At 33.0% G+C, this 16,485-nt stretch overlaps 1 protein-coding gene across 2 annotated transcripts in view; it reads left to right on the top strand.

The window, feature by feature from the left end:
• LOC149772522 (uncharacterized) overlaps positions 1-12,303 on the top strand; it is a 52,818-nt gene extending 40,515 nt beyond the window's left edge. For both annotated transcript variants that reach the window (XM_089947676.1, XM_089947677.1), the window contains 5 exons: positions 2,086-2,262; positions 2,366-2,567; positions 6,580-6,669; positions 8,696-8,788; positions 9,376-12,303. In XM_089947676.1, coding sequence (XP_089803802.1) covers positions 2,086-2,262; positions 2,366-2,567; positions 6,580-6,669; positions 8,696-8,788; positions 9,376-9,699 — 886 coding nt within the window. In that variant the 3' untranslated portion in view covers positions 9,700-12,303. The remainder of the gene's footprint in view (positions 1-2,085; positions 2,263-2,365; positions 2,568-6,579; positions 6,670-8,695; positions 8,789-9,375) is intronic.
• Positions 12,304-16,485: the final 4,182 nt, after the last annotated feature.

Below are 16,485 nucleotides of genomic sequence, written 5' to 3'. Positions count from 1 at the left end.
ACACTATGTTATTAATATTTACAGTATATTTGATATGCAATATAGCTGTTAGAAACTAGAAAAGCATATTAAACATAAATTATTATATAGATGAACTAGGTATAAAGTAAAAACGGATATGAACATTAGTAAAGGTGTATGTATGTATGTATGAATGTATGTATGTATGTATGTATGTATGTATGTATGTGTGTGTGTGTGTATGTGTGTGTGTGTTTTGTGTGTGTGTGTGTTTGTGTGTGTGTGTGTGTGTGTGTGCATGCATTTACATATGTATGCGCGAAAGAATGCAAAGATATGGGAAAGGGGTACGAACGTGCCCTAGAAATGTAACACTTTGAGGAAACACATATAATTACATGAGCTAGAAAACGCACCAGAAATGAAATATAAATAGAACAAAGATCATGAATAACATGGTACAGAAAATGCAAGCATCATGGAAGAATTGGAATTACTTACATTTGACTATCACGTTTTAAATCAATTTTTGTTTTGCCTCTAGCTCTGGATACTGCGGATCCACTATTTGTCAATAATGGCTCTAATGACCTAATATAATGTGCAAGAATATTGGCAGATATAATGTTAATGTTCATTTGGTCATTTGGTCATCAGTATATTCATTCGAATCCTTCTGCCACCAAGCACATAAACGTTTGCCGTAAAGTTAATATTGCCCTGACAGGATCGCGAGCATGAGTGTATTATGTCCATTGCGTCTATTATTTACTCAAACATAAACATTATTTTCATCGTTTAGGGCTTGTCAGAAAACAAGCATATAATTGACTCTGTCTGCAACCAATCTTTTACAATGTTTACAGTTATTCTTTGTCATAAAAGACCAAGTATTATCAGGTAAACATTTTCCAAGCTTCTAGACAGCAAGTGGTTGAATAGCTATATAAACACTTACATAATGGAAAAGTTCAGGTCTCGATTCTAGTTTAGATTTCCACATTCCCTCTTCCGAACACTTAAGAATTGTTTTAATATTCCCTTTCCGAGTAGGTTTCGTCACAAATTAGAGGGTGTTCACGTAGAAGTAGAAAAAGACTCCCAGCTGAAATTTCCCAACAACAAGTTATATATCTTAAAGAATAGTCTCAAACGTATGCCTAAGGAAATCAAGAATACGTCTGTTGAATACAACTTTCGGTGATAAAAAAGTTTCAGCAACTCAGATTGTATTAAAGAATCCTAATTTAATTATATCAACATATCCCTTAACTGACCACAATTCACGACTGCTTATTGTTGTCTCTTGAATCGAGCGCTGATTAAGATATATCATTCTTCGTGTGATGTTTCTTTGATAGACTTCATGGTCACATATCCATGACGGCATCAAATTTAATCACAATTAGCATCCATATATTGTACCAGGCAAACCTATTTTCACCAGGTTTTAGCACTGTTTACTGGATTCAAACCATCCTTTACTATGTCAATAACTACAAAAGAACAAAATACTGATCTTCCTTTTTCACCAGTATTTGTCACTGGATCAGTATTAGAAATGATTGAAGAGAGAGTAACATAACAACAGAAAAGGGCTTATCTCCGAGTATGAACGACTTTTCTTTCAGGATTCTTTTCTTGGAACATATGTCAATATAGCTTTTTTCATTATTGTATCGTAACAACTATTTAAATGTAATGGTTTTCCGAAGCTAACAACTCATGTCAATAAACGATGAGGATGGAATGGTCGTAGATGCAGCTAGTAGAACACATGAGATGCTTATGGTACCAACTTGTATTCCAGATTTAATTGACTCGAATAAATATATTAGGTAATTTATCATGACCAAAAATAGCCACACTGGCAATGTCCTTTCGTGACCTCATTTTAGTGAGGATGGTTGCAAATATTGGCCGTTCAGCAGTACAACGGCCCTAACATATCGAAATAAATTACGAATCAATCTCCACGCTTTTCCATTTACTTCACGAACGAAACGTTTATGGAAAAGTCCATCTCACCTTTCCACTCCTACATTGGCGTAAAATAAATACCGATGTATGACGTTGGCTTTGTTATGTTGAATCCTCTGATATTTAATAAATAACTTTTTTCAGACCATCTCAAATTAAAACAAAAGTTGAAGAAGACAAACAACGAATTCTGAAAGCAGAACCTCGCAGTGTATATCCCCATGAACAAGCCAAAACAGAAGGCGAATACAAACAAAAAATAGAACAGTTGGAGGTTCGTGTCAAAGAACTGACAGAAGAAAAGAATAAGTTATTAAACAGGTAAAACGAAACTCAAACGGAGAAAACATTACATACATACATACATACATACATATATACATACATACACTTCAATGCTAATATTTTGTAAATATCGATGCAGGCTAAGTGAAATTGGAGCCATGAAGTTGACAGACAACAATCCAAATGTTACTGATCTAAGTGACGATAATAGGCCCGAAATGCTAGTGGAACAATTTTCAGAAATGTATGACAACGAGTGGACAGATGCATATGTACATCTTACAACGAAAGAAGGAAAAACGATGGAACTTTCAGTGAAGCTGCTCCTTCAGATTCTAAAGGTAAGAATGGAGTAGACTGAGAATCGCTTAGAGGTATGGTCATTTTTAGTAAAATAGTTACGTGCAACCAGTTATTATGTGAGCTATAAATTAAGTTTGTTTTATTGATGATGTCATGCCCTATTGAAGTGAACATGAACGGATTACAGAAAACAATCGGCAGAGAATTGCATATGAATGCCAGACACCTAACAAGAAGGATCAAACTATTTGCATAAAAAGGCCACTTCATATATTATTGATTTACATTGTTGAATATAAATTCCTAACTTTAATAACGGACTAATAATTTAAAGTAGAATAACCAAACTAGTCATTTACTTAGACATTATATTGTTTTGTAGGCATCAGAGGAACATCAAGAGGAGACTTCAGTCATAAAACAATAGACTCTAATTGTAATGTGTTAATACTTAAGTAGACTTCGTATTAAGGGAGAAACACAACACTGACTTAAGACTACCCGTGGTGATTGTTCCTCTGCAACCGAGTTCAGAGTATTTGAAGCAATAAGCACAGAACCCTATCCTGATCAAGCCACTGTGTTTAACACTGCAGTAGATTTAGATATTAAATTATCTAGCAAGCTGAAATGAAGTTTATTGAAAATTTTTGATCACACACAACCCACTATACAATGTTTGTATATGTACTTCCATGTTTGGCAACGATAACGATCTGGAAAGATACAGATTACATTGTGTAATACGATTCTGGCAGGATCAGAAGCAGCTAAACTGGATAGTATATATAGTATCATCTAGTTACGATATTATTCTCCTTGTTTTCAAAAGCCAAAAATCAGAATTAGTTAATTTAGTATATAAATTGCCTTTTGTTTTTTTTTTCCATTCAAGAAAACTGAAGTCTGAATGTAAAATATGTTGAACTGATGGTGATTCATTCAAATTAAATGACAGCAGCATAGATCTGAAGTAATTCCACCCAAGCATGACTTACGATCCTGCTAGGGGGAAAAATCCAATAATTACTTTGACGCTGGGCCAGTAGAACATAAACTAAGCAAGGAATTTAGGATAGCCAACCGCTTGCACGATTTAACGAAAACCAGAAAAGTTTAAAAGGTCATTGAAATTATGTTGCATCAGCAATCAATTTACGTTTGTCCTTACTGTGCCTAGTGTCAACGTTTCATTTCTGCAATCTCTGACTCATATTTTGTTTCAGAATCCTTAGCTTCCGAACGATCACATTGTCTAACAAGCTAAAGCAACATGTCCTTTTTCGACACCCTAACCAATGCAGGGTAGAAATTTAAAACACAACTCTCTACTTTAGACGACTCGTGACTGATTGTTTGTCTCACTTAGGATTTTTAAATATATAATAGTAATCTCTTTACCATGGACAATGAAAATTATGTCAATTTAATTTCAAGTATTTTAAATAAATTCATAACACGGATGAGGTCCAAATTTCTATTACGAATCTAAGGTCTAAAACTAAATAAAGAAGGAATCAAAATTTAGTTAGTTTAGTAAATTCAACAAAAATTTACTTCTTTAATTTACAAAGTGAAAATTCAAAGGGAATAAATCATAAATAATCCTAAATTGTCTTCAATGTTTTGGAAGTGCTGATGTACCAATTGATTTAGTGTATCCTAATGATATAATCTAGAATGTCTTTGAATGTATTCACAATAATTCCAAAGCAGTGATTTAGTCCGAAATGTTAATTAGCACTTTTTGACTCCAATGCATAATTTAAGTAGATAATTTATCTCATCAGTAAACAATTCCAAACTGCAATTAAAATGAACAGTGAATAATGTTGTTAAATACACATGTATATAAAAACCTAAGACACAATTAAATTATCATGATATGGGTCAGAAGTTCATTTCCAGAACATTTTAGTTTCTAACAGAATAGACCGTGAATGCAAATATCAGTAAAGACATAAATGAGCAAAGGTCAAGCACACAAAATAAATTTAATATGTATCACAATATGTCACATTTCACATTTATTGTCAAGTTCAGAACATATTCAATGCAATCTTTGCATCACAATATCTTGATCTATTATATAATTCTTCTTGTTGATGTTTGTAAATAGTAAAATATATATAGAAAGACAGACAGACAGAGACATATTTATACATACATACATACGTAAGTACGTACATACATACATACATACATACATACATACATACATACATACATACATAAAAATTTCTACATGAAACAATCTCCCCCTTTGTGTGTCAGCATCTGCGCTTTGGGATGTACATGCTATATTTAATTTCGCCTTTTCAACCTGTATTTTATTTAATTACTTATTTTAACAGTGTGCCAAGTAAGATCGTCACCGTCCATGTCCCTTCTTGATTCCATAACATATGTGATGCTTTGGCACAGCAGCTTATGCCTTTATATGTTATGCCCAAACTGTGACGTTTTACTTAATCGATGAACATTTGTTTACTTTTACTTTTAACGCGGATTATGATTTGATCTAAGTTATAGAGATATACTTTAAGCATCGAGTTTTGTTCTCATTTTCACAGAGTGTTTTTCTCTGCGACCAAGATTCCGTCCTCAGATGTCAAAGTATGTCAATTGTGCCTTTCCTTCACGGTTTTTACTTACCAGTGTAGTTGTATTTTTTAACAATATATTAAGCAATGAAAATGTTCTTCTCCGCACTGTGCTTTGTGACTGTATGTCTGCCTCGTTTGTGTTGTATCTTTTCATTTCAAAACTTAGTATAGTGTAGTGTTGGTGTGTGTGTGTGTGTGTGTGTGTGTGAGAGAGAGAGAGAGAGAGAGAGAGAGAGAGAGAGATTAGGATTTTCAACGTAGCTTTAACAAATTTTCAGTTATATCGCTACGATGTCTAGCACTGCCGTAGACATGCAGCATGATGTCCCACCCAGTCACATTATCCTGACATCAGGCCGACCAGTCCTAACACTAACCATTTAATGCTGGGCACATAGCGAGGCAGTTGTTAGTACCATTATTATAAGTCTTTGGTATGACTCGGTCGGGGATCGAACCCAAGACCTCCTGCTTCCGAGGCGGAAGCTCTCAATGTAATGATGGCAGAGCTATATTAATGTTATGATGATAGAGTGAACCTATACACATTTTAAGTGTCATTTTGTATGGTTTGCTTTTATTGAGATTGAATATTTTCCCGAATCAATATCTGGCAACAAAAGTAATATTGGTCCAAACATACTGACTTCCACGGCAATGACTATTTTATCAGTGCGTCAATGTAACCTAATAATTTTAACATATAGTTGACCATTTAACAGCAGCGTGTTCTTGTAATGTGTCATTTATTTATATACTGTTGGGTCTGACGTTTTAGTTTATTTTCACTAGATAGAAGAGATATCAGTGTAAATAATATGTATATATTGTGCAAGAAAGACCATTTTAAATTTCACAAGTGACCTTGCTCTTTCTTAAAGTCTTTGCATCATTTCGCTAGAGTCTCTGCAACAGATTTATAACAGCGCCATAATATCTTTCTTGTGTTTTATGTTTTGGGGCGTTCTCTTTGTCTTCTTTTGTTTAAGGTTTTATTGAGAGGGACGTTATTGAGTGTGCGGGATTTCTTTTCTTCGGGATGGGATGCTTCCTTTATATAAGATATATATATATATATATATATATATATATATATATATATATATATATATATATATATATATATATATGTGTGTGTGTGTGTGTGTGTGTGTGTGTGTGTGTGTGCCAGTCATTTTATAATTTGTTTTAATGCTCTTGTATCCTGCCATGAGTGCATTAGTGAGAATATAGCTAGTGTTCTATCTCTGTCAATATCTATAGACTATTGTAATCATTAGGATAATCAGTTGGAATCACGTTCAAATTGTACTGTACACTACAACCCAGGTAAGTTGCTATCGTCAAGGTGATAAGGATAATAATGAATGTAGTACGACAGCTCCTATGAACATTTCTAAAACGTTACCCATAGGCAATACTATAATATGTCATTTTTTCACAGGAAACGTATGACATATGTCTCTCCTCAACAAAAGAAAAGGCGACAACTCTACGGCAGGCATTGTTGTCTTATGCAGGACTATATGACGAGGTATGCGTGTGCTGAGAAAAGCCGTTCTACCAGTAGTAATAGTTATTTTCATCTCTTAACCTGTCACATCGTGACCTATTTATCGTTTATGATGTCAACATTTCCTATTTAGCTACAGAAAGTCAGACAGCCTCAAATGATCTTTACCTACTGTATAATATGAAACGTCTTTATATCCTCTATCCCGTAACTTCACAATCGAAAGAGTGGAACTACATTTCATAAAATATATTTATACTCATAAATTATATCAAGTTAAGAAACTCGTGGGGTAAGTAAACATATCATTGAAATATGTATATTATTCAAATAATTATGTTCCTCCGAGATATATGTACAAAAAAAAAGAAAACCAAACCACCTACAAACCGTCTTGATGTGGACAGATACTCTTCAGCAACGTCTTCATCCTCTCCATCTAGCTTAAGCAAATGTTTTGTTAGACAGAAAGTGCAGCACTAATTTTAAACACACAATAGACAACGTTAACTCGCGTAAAATATCGACTTGCTAAGAGCGATAACTACATCCACTGTCAAGGCATTACTGGGAATATTTAAATGTGTGATTCAGAAAGAATGACGACATGTTCGTTTGTTGAACGCTTTACTACGTTCTAAGTTCCAGCTTTGTAGACTATAGTTCCTCCTTGGAAGGTGATTCAGATCCTGATTCTTCTTTTACGATGCACATATTAAAAGTGTGATAAGAAAATCAAGCGGATCGGAAATACTCCTGTTTTATTATAAATTATGTTGGAGCACACCAAACAAATCAATGTACTTTATAAATATGCGTTTATCTCATCGAAATATTACATTCCCAGTAACGGATTTCTGTTTCAAATATTTTTGCTTTAGCACCTGCTTTTTATACAGTACTTCATATTAGATGGACCATGTCATTCGTGTTGATATGTTGACGAAAATTAATAGCTGGCAATCTATGTGACGAAATTGTGTATGATTGGAACATACATGGTTTTTCAAACTAGTTACATTCTCGTCTTTGTCTTACGTTATATTTGCCGTTTCGAAGAGAACCCATCGACATTTAAATCTTGATGAAAAGGTCAAAAACTGAATTCGTTGAGAATAAGACGTTTCCTGGCAAACAATAATCTTAAAGTCATGTCTTTCAATAGTTTATCGATGCGTCAATGAAGTCTATGTTAACTTATGACACATTCTAAATTTCATTAGTATCCGATGCTTGTTTGTGTGTATCACTGTTTGTGTTAAATGTTAAATCTCAGTTATATGCATTGAATTTATTGCTCCTTTAATGCGATACACTGCATGCACACTGTTCTTTAGTTAATTGAATCTTACATCTATAATCATCGCCATCTGGTATCTCACCAGTCCATTGAAAAACATCAGGATTAACCTGTTGCGGGTAAATGCAGTATGGTACAAATGGGAACAAATGCTCAATTCGTACCAAATTATAATTATTGTAAACGGTCCTAAACAATGGAGAAACTAAAGCCACAAAGAATCGGTCAATTTCTTTATAAATATATACTGTATAAAATATTTGACTTTGAATTAATATTTGTGGAAACAAGAAACCTATTAATCATACCACTTTATCTACAATATACGAAACAATATTTATAAAGAAAGTTCCAAATAGTGGAAACATTGCATTTAGTATCAGGAAATACCAAACAAAACAGAGTATGTTAACACTCACATGCACACGCACTTTTAATTCTGATTGACACAATGGTATATGCAGATATCATTTTAGACAAGGTATTTATTTCCTACTCATGTTAATATCTCAAATGAATCATTATTTGCATGTTGACGTTTAGATCGATATCTACCATTACCCTTTACAGTGTTATGAATGACACCTGTTACATGATATTTTTTGATGGAGAAGGAAATGCCAGAAACTATTTTCCATCAAAAGTTTTATTAGTACTTTAAAATCTTTTTATATCTTTCAGGCCTGCTTACACAAGTTGTCAGACACTGATCTGTTAAAACACATTGGTTTTTTTTCTATTCCATAGAATTCCATCGAGTTCGAGCTACAGGAAATCGAGAAGAAAATGAGTGAATATCGAACGACGAAGTCAAAATGTAACATTGCTCGTGTTCAAGAGGTAACATTTATGGTGCAGGTGTACCAACTGAACATACGATGACATCCAATTCAAACAAAGAGACGATTCATTCGCATGATAATGGTGTTAAGAAAATATATTTTAATTTTAAAAAAACCCACAGATTTAATACGTTATATGCATTGTATGGCAGCGTTCCACGCTTATTTAGCATATTTAATATCAGACTAAACAAATTCATAGAAATTTTAAATTTCTATAAGAAATAATCACAATGCTCATATCGTGACAACTAATATCAGCTGACCACTACAACATCGAAGATCCTTTCTCTCGCACTTGCTTATATATTATTTTCAAGTAATGAGTGGTCCATCCTAATATCGAGGTACCTTCTTTTGTATCTTATATTCCCCACTTATATATATATATATATATATATATATATATATATATATATATATATATATATATATATATATATATATATATATATATATTCATTCACTGATGCAAGGACTAGTAGTGAAAAATGATCGCACTCAAATTTGCAATTTTGTTTCATTATGTCAGTTTAGTTCATTGATTTGTTAGTCACTACATCAATTTTATTTCTTATCATATAGGAAGTAAAGGAAAGGTTTCGGACTCAATCTGACAGTTTTCAAACAGATACATCCAGCCCATTGGCTTTTTACATCGATGCCTGTGTACGTATCTGCTGGTTCATGTGCATCAAGAATCCGCCAATGCTTTTGGACTTTGGTGAAATGGAAAAAAGCGCTGTCGCCAATGATAATAAACCAGTGATTAGTCTTTTCGACAGGTCAAGGTTTATGCCATACACAAAATCAGGTGATAATGTAGAGTATATCGTATGGCCTGCAGTGTTCGCACACGAAGATGGTCCAATTATGAGAAAAGGTGTTGCACAGGGGTTCCATGCTTAAAGAAGTAAATGGAAGACAAATTAAATGTGGCGAACATTTAGAAAATATGCACCAATCATTATTTTGGATGAGTGCTTTTGGAAATACAAAAATCATCGTAATTATTTAATATGCCGTCTTTCCTCCACACGAAGTCCTTTCCAAGGGATATTGACAATAATACACATAGAGAGCAGGAGCATTTCCCCGCATAGGTGGCGTTGCAAGGAGGCAACTTATATTTATCTAGTATACAGTTACCTTAAAAAAACATGACGAGGCAAGATTTACATGATGCCAGTTTTTACAATGTAATTTTATCATGAATTAAATCGTAATACAAACAATATATAACAGATATCAGAGAACGATTGACTGTACCAATTTTTGTCTTTATTTTTCTTTTCTTTGTTGAATTAAAACGTTTGCCTTGTACAATAATCTAATCAACATTCTGACTGGCCTTGACCTAATGAAAAATCTGTACTTGTTAAATTCGTTATTACGATCACAAAATTGATATATAAGAGTAAAAAGTCCTAAGTAACGTCTGAAATCGATTTGAACATCCTTTTCGATCCTTGACCTTAAAATATATTTAGTGCTCATTTGTTGTTCTCGTTTTGTCGTCCTGTATATTTGTCCAGTCGATACATCTTAGCGATATAATTTTCAATATGTCTTATATATTGCAGTGCGTTTTCATATTGTCTGTTGACTTTTGCAATTTCATCGAGAATATATATGTAAATTGTCTTCCAATGATTTTGTACATGATAAATATGCTGCCCCTTTCATGTGCTATTTGTACATGTGATGTAATCATACTGTCTTTTACTTATCTGATTTGCCGTTTATGTAGTTCGCGTTTGTTGTCAAATTGTTCCCTAATTTTAATCACGTTATATATCATACAAGCTCTTTAGGGTCAAAACCTTATTCATTCCAACACTGTTTGTTTGCATTTTAATACAGAGAAACCACTTCAAATTTGGTAAATAGTAATACAAGTTGACAAAGAATCTAAAATAATTCATCACAATATATTAGCGAGAAATATATTACAATTGGTAAGAGACAATGCAGATTTGCAATGTACAATCAAATTGACGTAGGACAAGAAACTTTGCTTAACTTTAGGAAAAAACTAATTAGTATTTGCTCTCCACAATGAGCGACCAAATGTTGAGAATTACTTAGAAGCAAATGCTACGAAAATTGAAACTTAAATATGTCATACTATTTTTTATCCTTTTTGATAATATTTTATCCCAATCAAACCAATTTTGAAACAATATTTCACGAGTATTTAAAGAAAATTGTCTTTTAGAAATGGTTAGAAGTCTTCTGTCTTAATGCATCCAATAAGTGTACAATACTTTTGCGTTTCCACATTTTATCTACATTTTTGCTGTCGGAGGTTAACCCAGTCGTTCCTTTTTCATTCAGATACAGATAAAAACAATATCAGCCAGAATGAATATAAATGTCAAAGATATTTTAACACCTTCAGCAGGTTTTTCAAGACTAAAATGGATGCCAATGAAGGATTCTTTTCTTTAAAGAAAAGTTGTTCATACTTTCAAAGTCTTAAATACTTTAGCGCTAGAATATGTTAATACGTGTTTAGTTTGTACAGAACATTAGCAGAAGCAGTATAATGTCGAGTAAAACATTGATCTCGGACAGAGCATTCTTTAGGAATCTTGTGTGTGTGTCTAGGGACGGTTTTATTGAAGAGTTTGCTGCATTTTAATAAACAAGTACCTAATGTTTCAGCTTTATGCCGCTACAAATATTTTGTAATGAGCGGTCGTAATTGCATATTTGCATGACCCCATAACATTAATAGGTGGTAATTGTGCTATATCCATGTAACGTCATATTAACCTTACATAATTTGTATTAATCATGATTGTATTTATTGCATGCTGTATAAGTTAGCTTTATAGATATTTTACTAATTACACGTATATTTGTTAACTATTGGCTTCAACTGCATGACAATAATGTAAACTGTCTGCTAATTATTTGACACTAGATAAATACAGGTTATTATTATTATTATTAATAGTAGTAGTAGTATAGAGTAAATAATAGTAATATTGGATTCACTTAGTTCATATCTCCACATTATGCTTATTAAGGTGCCTTAATATACACGTGATGTTTAACATTCATTAGATTGGTCGTTTCATTTCCATCGGGTAACAAATTATGTTATATATTTACCAGTTTAGGATATGCTTATAAAAAGAACCGTTCGTGCTTTTGGTGTGAATAGATATTCAGAATTTATTTAAAATAACTTTTGTTTATTATTATAGTAATTCACTGGGTTTTATTCTGCAACATATACAAAGATGCATGCTTAAAAGACGATATAGATTATATGCCCTTTGTTGCTTTTTCACCTAGCGCAACTAGATTATGTTCGTTTGAATACAAATAGGCTTTAATGGTTTATCAGGTGCTACTGCAGAACAGAATATTTTTTCTTTCCATTTTTGCAAAATTTCACCAGATAGTTAGTCCAAACTTTCCCACTTAAACTTTGAATACCCACACTGTTATGTATATTTGATTTAATTATATCTGATTTAATATATATTTATTTCAATTTAATTGTCTGCCTTTTCAGTTTTAAAATTGTATTATATTTCAGTACATGCTATTGTAATGTAAATTTATTCACTGGAGATGATTTTGTCCAGAAAATAGTTTGACCTTGACTGTTCGTTTCAGTAAACACCAGGTGTTGACCTAAATCCTGACCTTGATTCATAATTAGTATCAACCACTTAAATAAGTTCCATTTTTATTTTAGAATGATTGGTTGTTGTAGAGGTCATGATGGGAATACGTGATTTAAGATGTAAACAATATTTTTATTGTATTTCTTAGAGTCAAATTATTGGTTTTCGTCAGGGCCATGTTAAGCGTACGTGACCTCCCTTTTCGATTTTGCAACTTGAGAATTTTCGAAATTGCGTTTTATAATAAGATATAGCCTTTGATTTGAGAAATAGTCTCAGTTGGGCTACTGGAAAGTGACTTTTGTGCCGCTTGGAATTATATCAAATTATTTTGATTCAAAAGAATTAATTGATTTCCTAGAAAATACGTGTGCTCGTATGAAATTCTTGACCAAGGACAGCTTTTATACAAAATGTATTCAGATTTCCAAAACCGGAGTGATATTTTTTGTTTCTACAAGGAACTGTAGACTTCAACACTTGATGTTACAGCATACGTCAAAGTCTTCTATCTTAGATTCTTCGTCGAGACTCGAACTTGAAATCATTAGAACATTTTTATTATTAGGACGTCTAAAATTTTATTCGTGGATTATTCTTGGATCATTTTTTGGATTTGATTCTTAACACCGTAAGTAAATATTCTTTCATTTTTTACAGACTTTTTCCAGGGAAATCATTATTATATCTTTCAAAACTTGTTGTTTTCACTCTCTCTTATGTTACTGTTTATTCGAGCCTGAACACGTAGCATACGAACATGCACACAATCACACATACACATGCAGACAAACAATTAGTTGTAAAGTTGAGTTTACACGTAGATGACACCAGTGACCCTGGTGGTTTGAATAGGTGTACAATATGGCATGAAGACATCAATGCATCATATCTTGTGCTCGTTATAACAATTGTTTACAAATAGTTTTGAAACGCGTTTGACTTGCCAGTTTCTGAAATAACAAATTGTACAAGTTATGTTTTCATTCAACACTTATTGTTTCTGTACTGGGTGATATTTTTATAACTTGATTCTACAAAGCTTTAAGTGGCAGTTATTCACGCCATTTGGATCCTGTTACATCCATATTCATTATGGTAGTCATTATTTACACGTCCAGAAACGCATATAGGCCAAACTCAATGATAAAAGACGTGGACACCTTTGAACGATATCAACCTAAAGGTGTGATCCAGTGCAATCCGGATTGAATGTCGCGCTGTGGCGTCACAACGAAAGCTACTCACGTTGAAAAACAATCTCGTACCACCCCATATTATGATTATTGTACCCGACATTTTCTCTTCTTGACCCAATTTTAGTACCTGGCCTCCGTTGTAGAAGTACATAGCGATCTATCATTATCGTCTGTAAGTTTCTTGATGACAATTAAGTTGATTAGCATTCATCAATCAGGATTGAATAGACTTGGGTTAAGCAAAGTTAATATTAAATTTAATTATAAAACAACAATTTATATTTAATTAAAGAGAAGTAAATGAGCATAAATACCTGTATGACCCTTTACTATAGCGACGTTTTCCTCTCTCTTTCTAAATCTAACATAAAGAAAGACGACCATAGGTGAATAAGAGACATGGAAAGACTCTCCTTACTTCAACAGCAGCAACATAATATTCCTACCTGATTTCTTGCATCCCCCCTCACTCTCTCGTTTTGTTATCTGGGTTTCTTTCATAATATTCAAAATTCGCTTCTAATGTTACGACTCTACGTATTAAACTAAGTAACATAAAAGAGTTAAAACCAACAAGTTTTCTAAAAGTGAGCAAATAATTTATTTCTCTAGACTACAAAGTAAAAACTTAAAACGAACTTACAGTATTGTGAATTAAATCCCAAATACTCCGATTAGTTCTACCACAGATCCAAATGTATGAAGTACTAATTGAATTCGTTTGATATTCAAAACAAATCCGACAATGAACGGGTTGATGTGCATGTAGTCTCGAAAGTGCTAGAGTGCCAATGCCTTAGAATGTGGCGATGTGTTAAGTCTTTTGATGGATCACTATAATATGATCCAAAATATCTTTGACTAAATTCACTAAATTTCCAAATAATGTTCATGTTCAAGGATAGTATACAGCACATTGCTATTCCAGTTATACAAATTAAATATACATAACACTAGGGAAATAAATTATTTGTAGAATTGCACAAAACGTGTTGGCTTTCGCTCTTATCTATTAGCTAATTTTAATATCATGGAATCAAAACCGAAACAGATTTTTATTTATTAAGTCCACTTTAAATAGTATAATAATTGCAGGTGAAGGATATTAGCTCTAGATTTGGTGGATATGTGCATTACTGGTCGACAGCTGGTATACTGAGGGGAAATTATATTAGTGTCTTTTGCTAAATTAGAATATTATTATAACAATTCACTCAGGATGGTATCATCAGTTTTCTATATATCCTTTATATTTGTCTATTATGTCAAAATCTGACTCAGTTTTCATTATATATAAATCTGGTGCTCATTTCACATTCAAACCAGCAATGGCGGCAGGCTAGTTAGACCCTCAAAATTTGTGTAAATGCAATGGTAATATGCTGACGTTTACCCTCAGATGATATAGGATACATTTTGGTAAACACGTAAACAGTTTTATTAGTAAAGATATATTCATAGTTCAGCCAAATATGATCGCCAGTCAGTTTAATGGAATGCTTTGATATAATTTGTTTGGTCGGTTTTATGTGTTCAAGTGGGAGATCTTATAATGTGTTGCTGTCAATGTTTCGTATTCAAGCGGGTGACATTATAATTTGTTTGATCATTGTTTCGTATTCAAGTGGGACACGTCATAATTTTGTGGTCAGTGTTTCATGTTCACCCTAACAAATAAGGATCACGATCGATTTTTACAGGAAAAGGCGTGAAAATATTTGTTATGTATGTCAAAGTGAAAATTATAGATGACTAAATTATGAGACTAAAATATATGCGGAGTTATAACAAATAAACTGAATAAGAGCACTATTGACTTTCAGTAAACTAACTCAATGGCATCAATCGCCGAGTTAAAACAAACTAACTGAATGGCATCAATCGCTGAGTTACAAAACAAACAAACTGAATAACATCAATTGCCGAGTTACAAAAAAACAAACTGAATAAGATCCCTGTCTGAGTTACAACAACCAAACTGAATAAGACCAATTGATGAGTAACATCACAGTGTTTATGAAAATTATATAATTTCAAATGTGATGATTATTTCCACCACAATGTGTATTTTTTAATTGCATCTGTTTGCTGTCAGCTAATTCACAGTTCATTCAGAACTTGGAACAACTGAGAATAAATATATCGTTTGCCTGTTCCTATGCTCTAGGTATCAATTTGATACCATATTTTTGCAACATAGTATCATTTCCATTCTTCGTGGGGGAGATGTTTCTTTAAATGTCTTTACGTAAGTAGACATTGCTAAATAAGTCACACACAGAAGTATTATAGGACGTAAACCACTTCAAAAATTGCAGTAAAAAGGCAAGCCATTTATATTGTGTACTGACTTTGCTATCTTCTCATGTGAAAGACGTTTATCATTTAACAACTTCAGTGGTCCACGGACTCTTGTGTCCAGACACTAGTTCAAATGGTCTGAGTCATAAAGATTATTCAACTGATTCCCAAACAGAAAACAACAGTCATTGAACACCTTCGTCCAAATCTTTGTCAGTATCTAAACAATATGACCTAATCATGTTTTCAAAAATTGATAAGATCTTTTTAATGTCCCTTGCTTTTCATAGTGATAGGCAGAAAACAATCTGCTGAATACCTACTTCATGCAATGCGTGATGGAAATTTCCGCACATAAAAGTTGACCCTTGATCAGATTGGACAGATTTGGGTAGCCCAAATTGAGTACATGAATTTATCAAAGCTGTTAGTATGGTTTTAGTTCTAATATTAATCAAAAGACTTGCCGTTGTGAATCTTGTGGATGCAGGCATTACGGCCTTCAAGACCCCTAAATGATCAGGCAAGGGGGCGTGATGTGCTACTCTGAA

Source organism: Sinohyriopsis cumingii, unplaced genomic scaffold, assembly GCF_028554795.1.
Source record: "Sinohyriopsis cumingii isolate HCF-2022 unplaced genomic scaffold, ASM2855479v2 utg001412l, whole genome shotgun sequence".
Taxonomy (NCBI): domain Eukaryota; kingdom Metazoa; phylum Mollusca; class Bivalvia; order Unionida; family Unionidae; genus Sinohyriopsis; species Sinohyriopsis cumingii.
The sequence above is the reverse complement of the archived record's forward strand: the minus strand, read 5'-3'. Positions and strand labels throughout refer to the sequence as shown.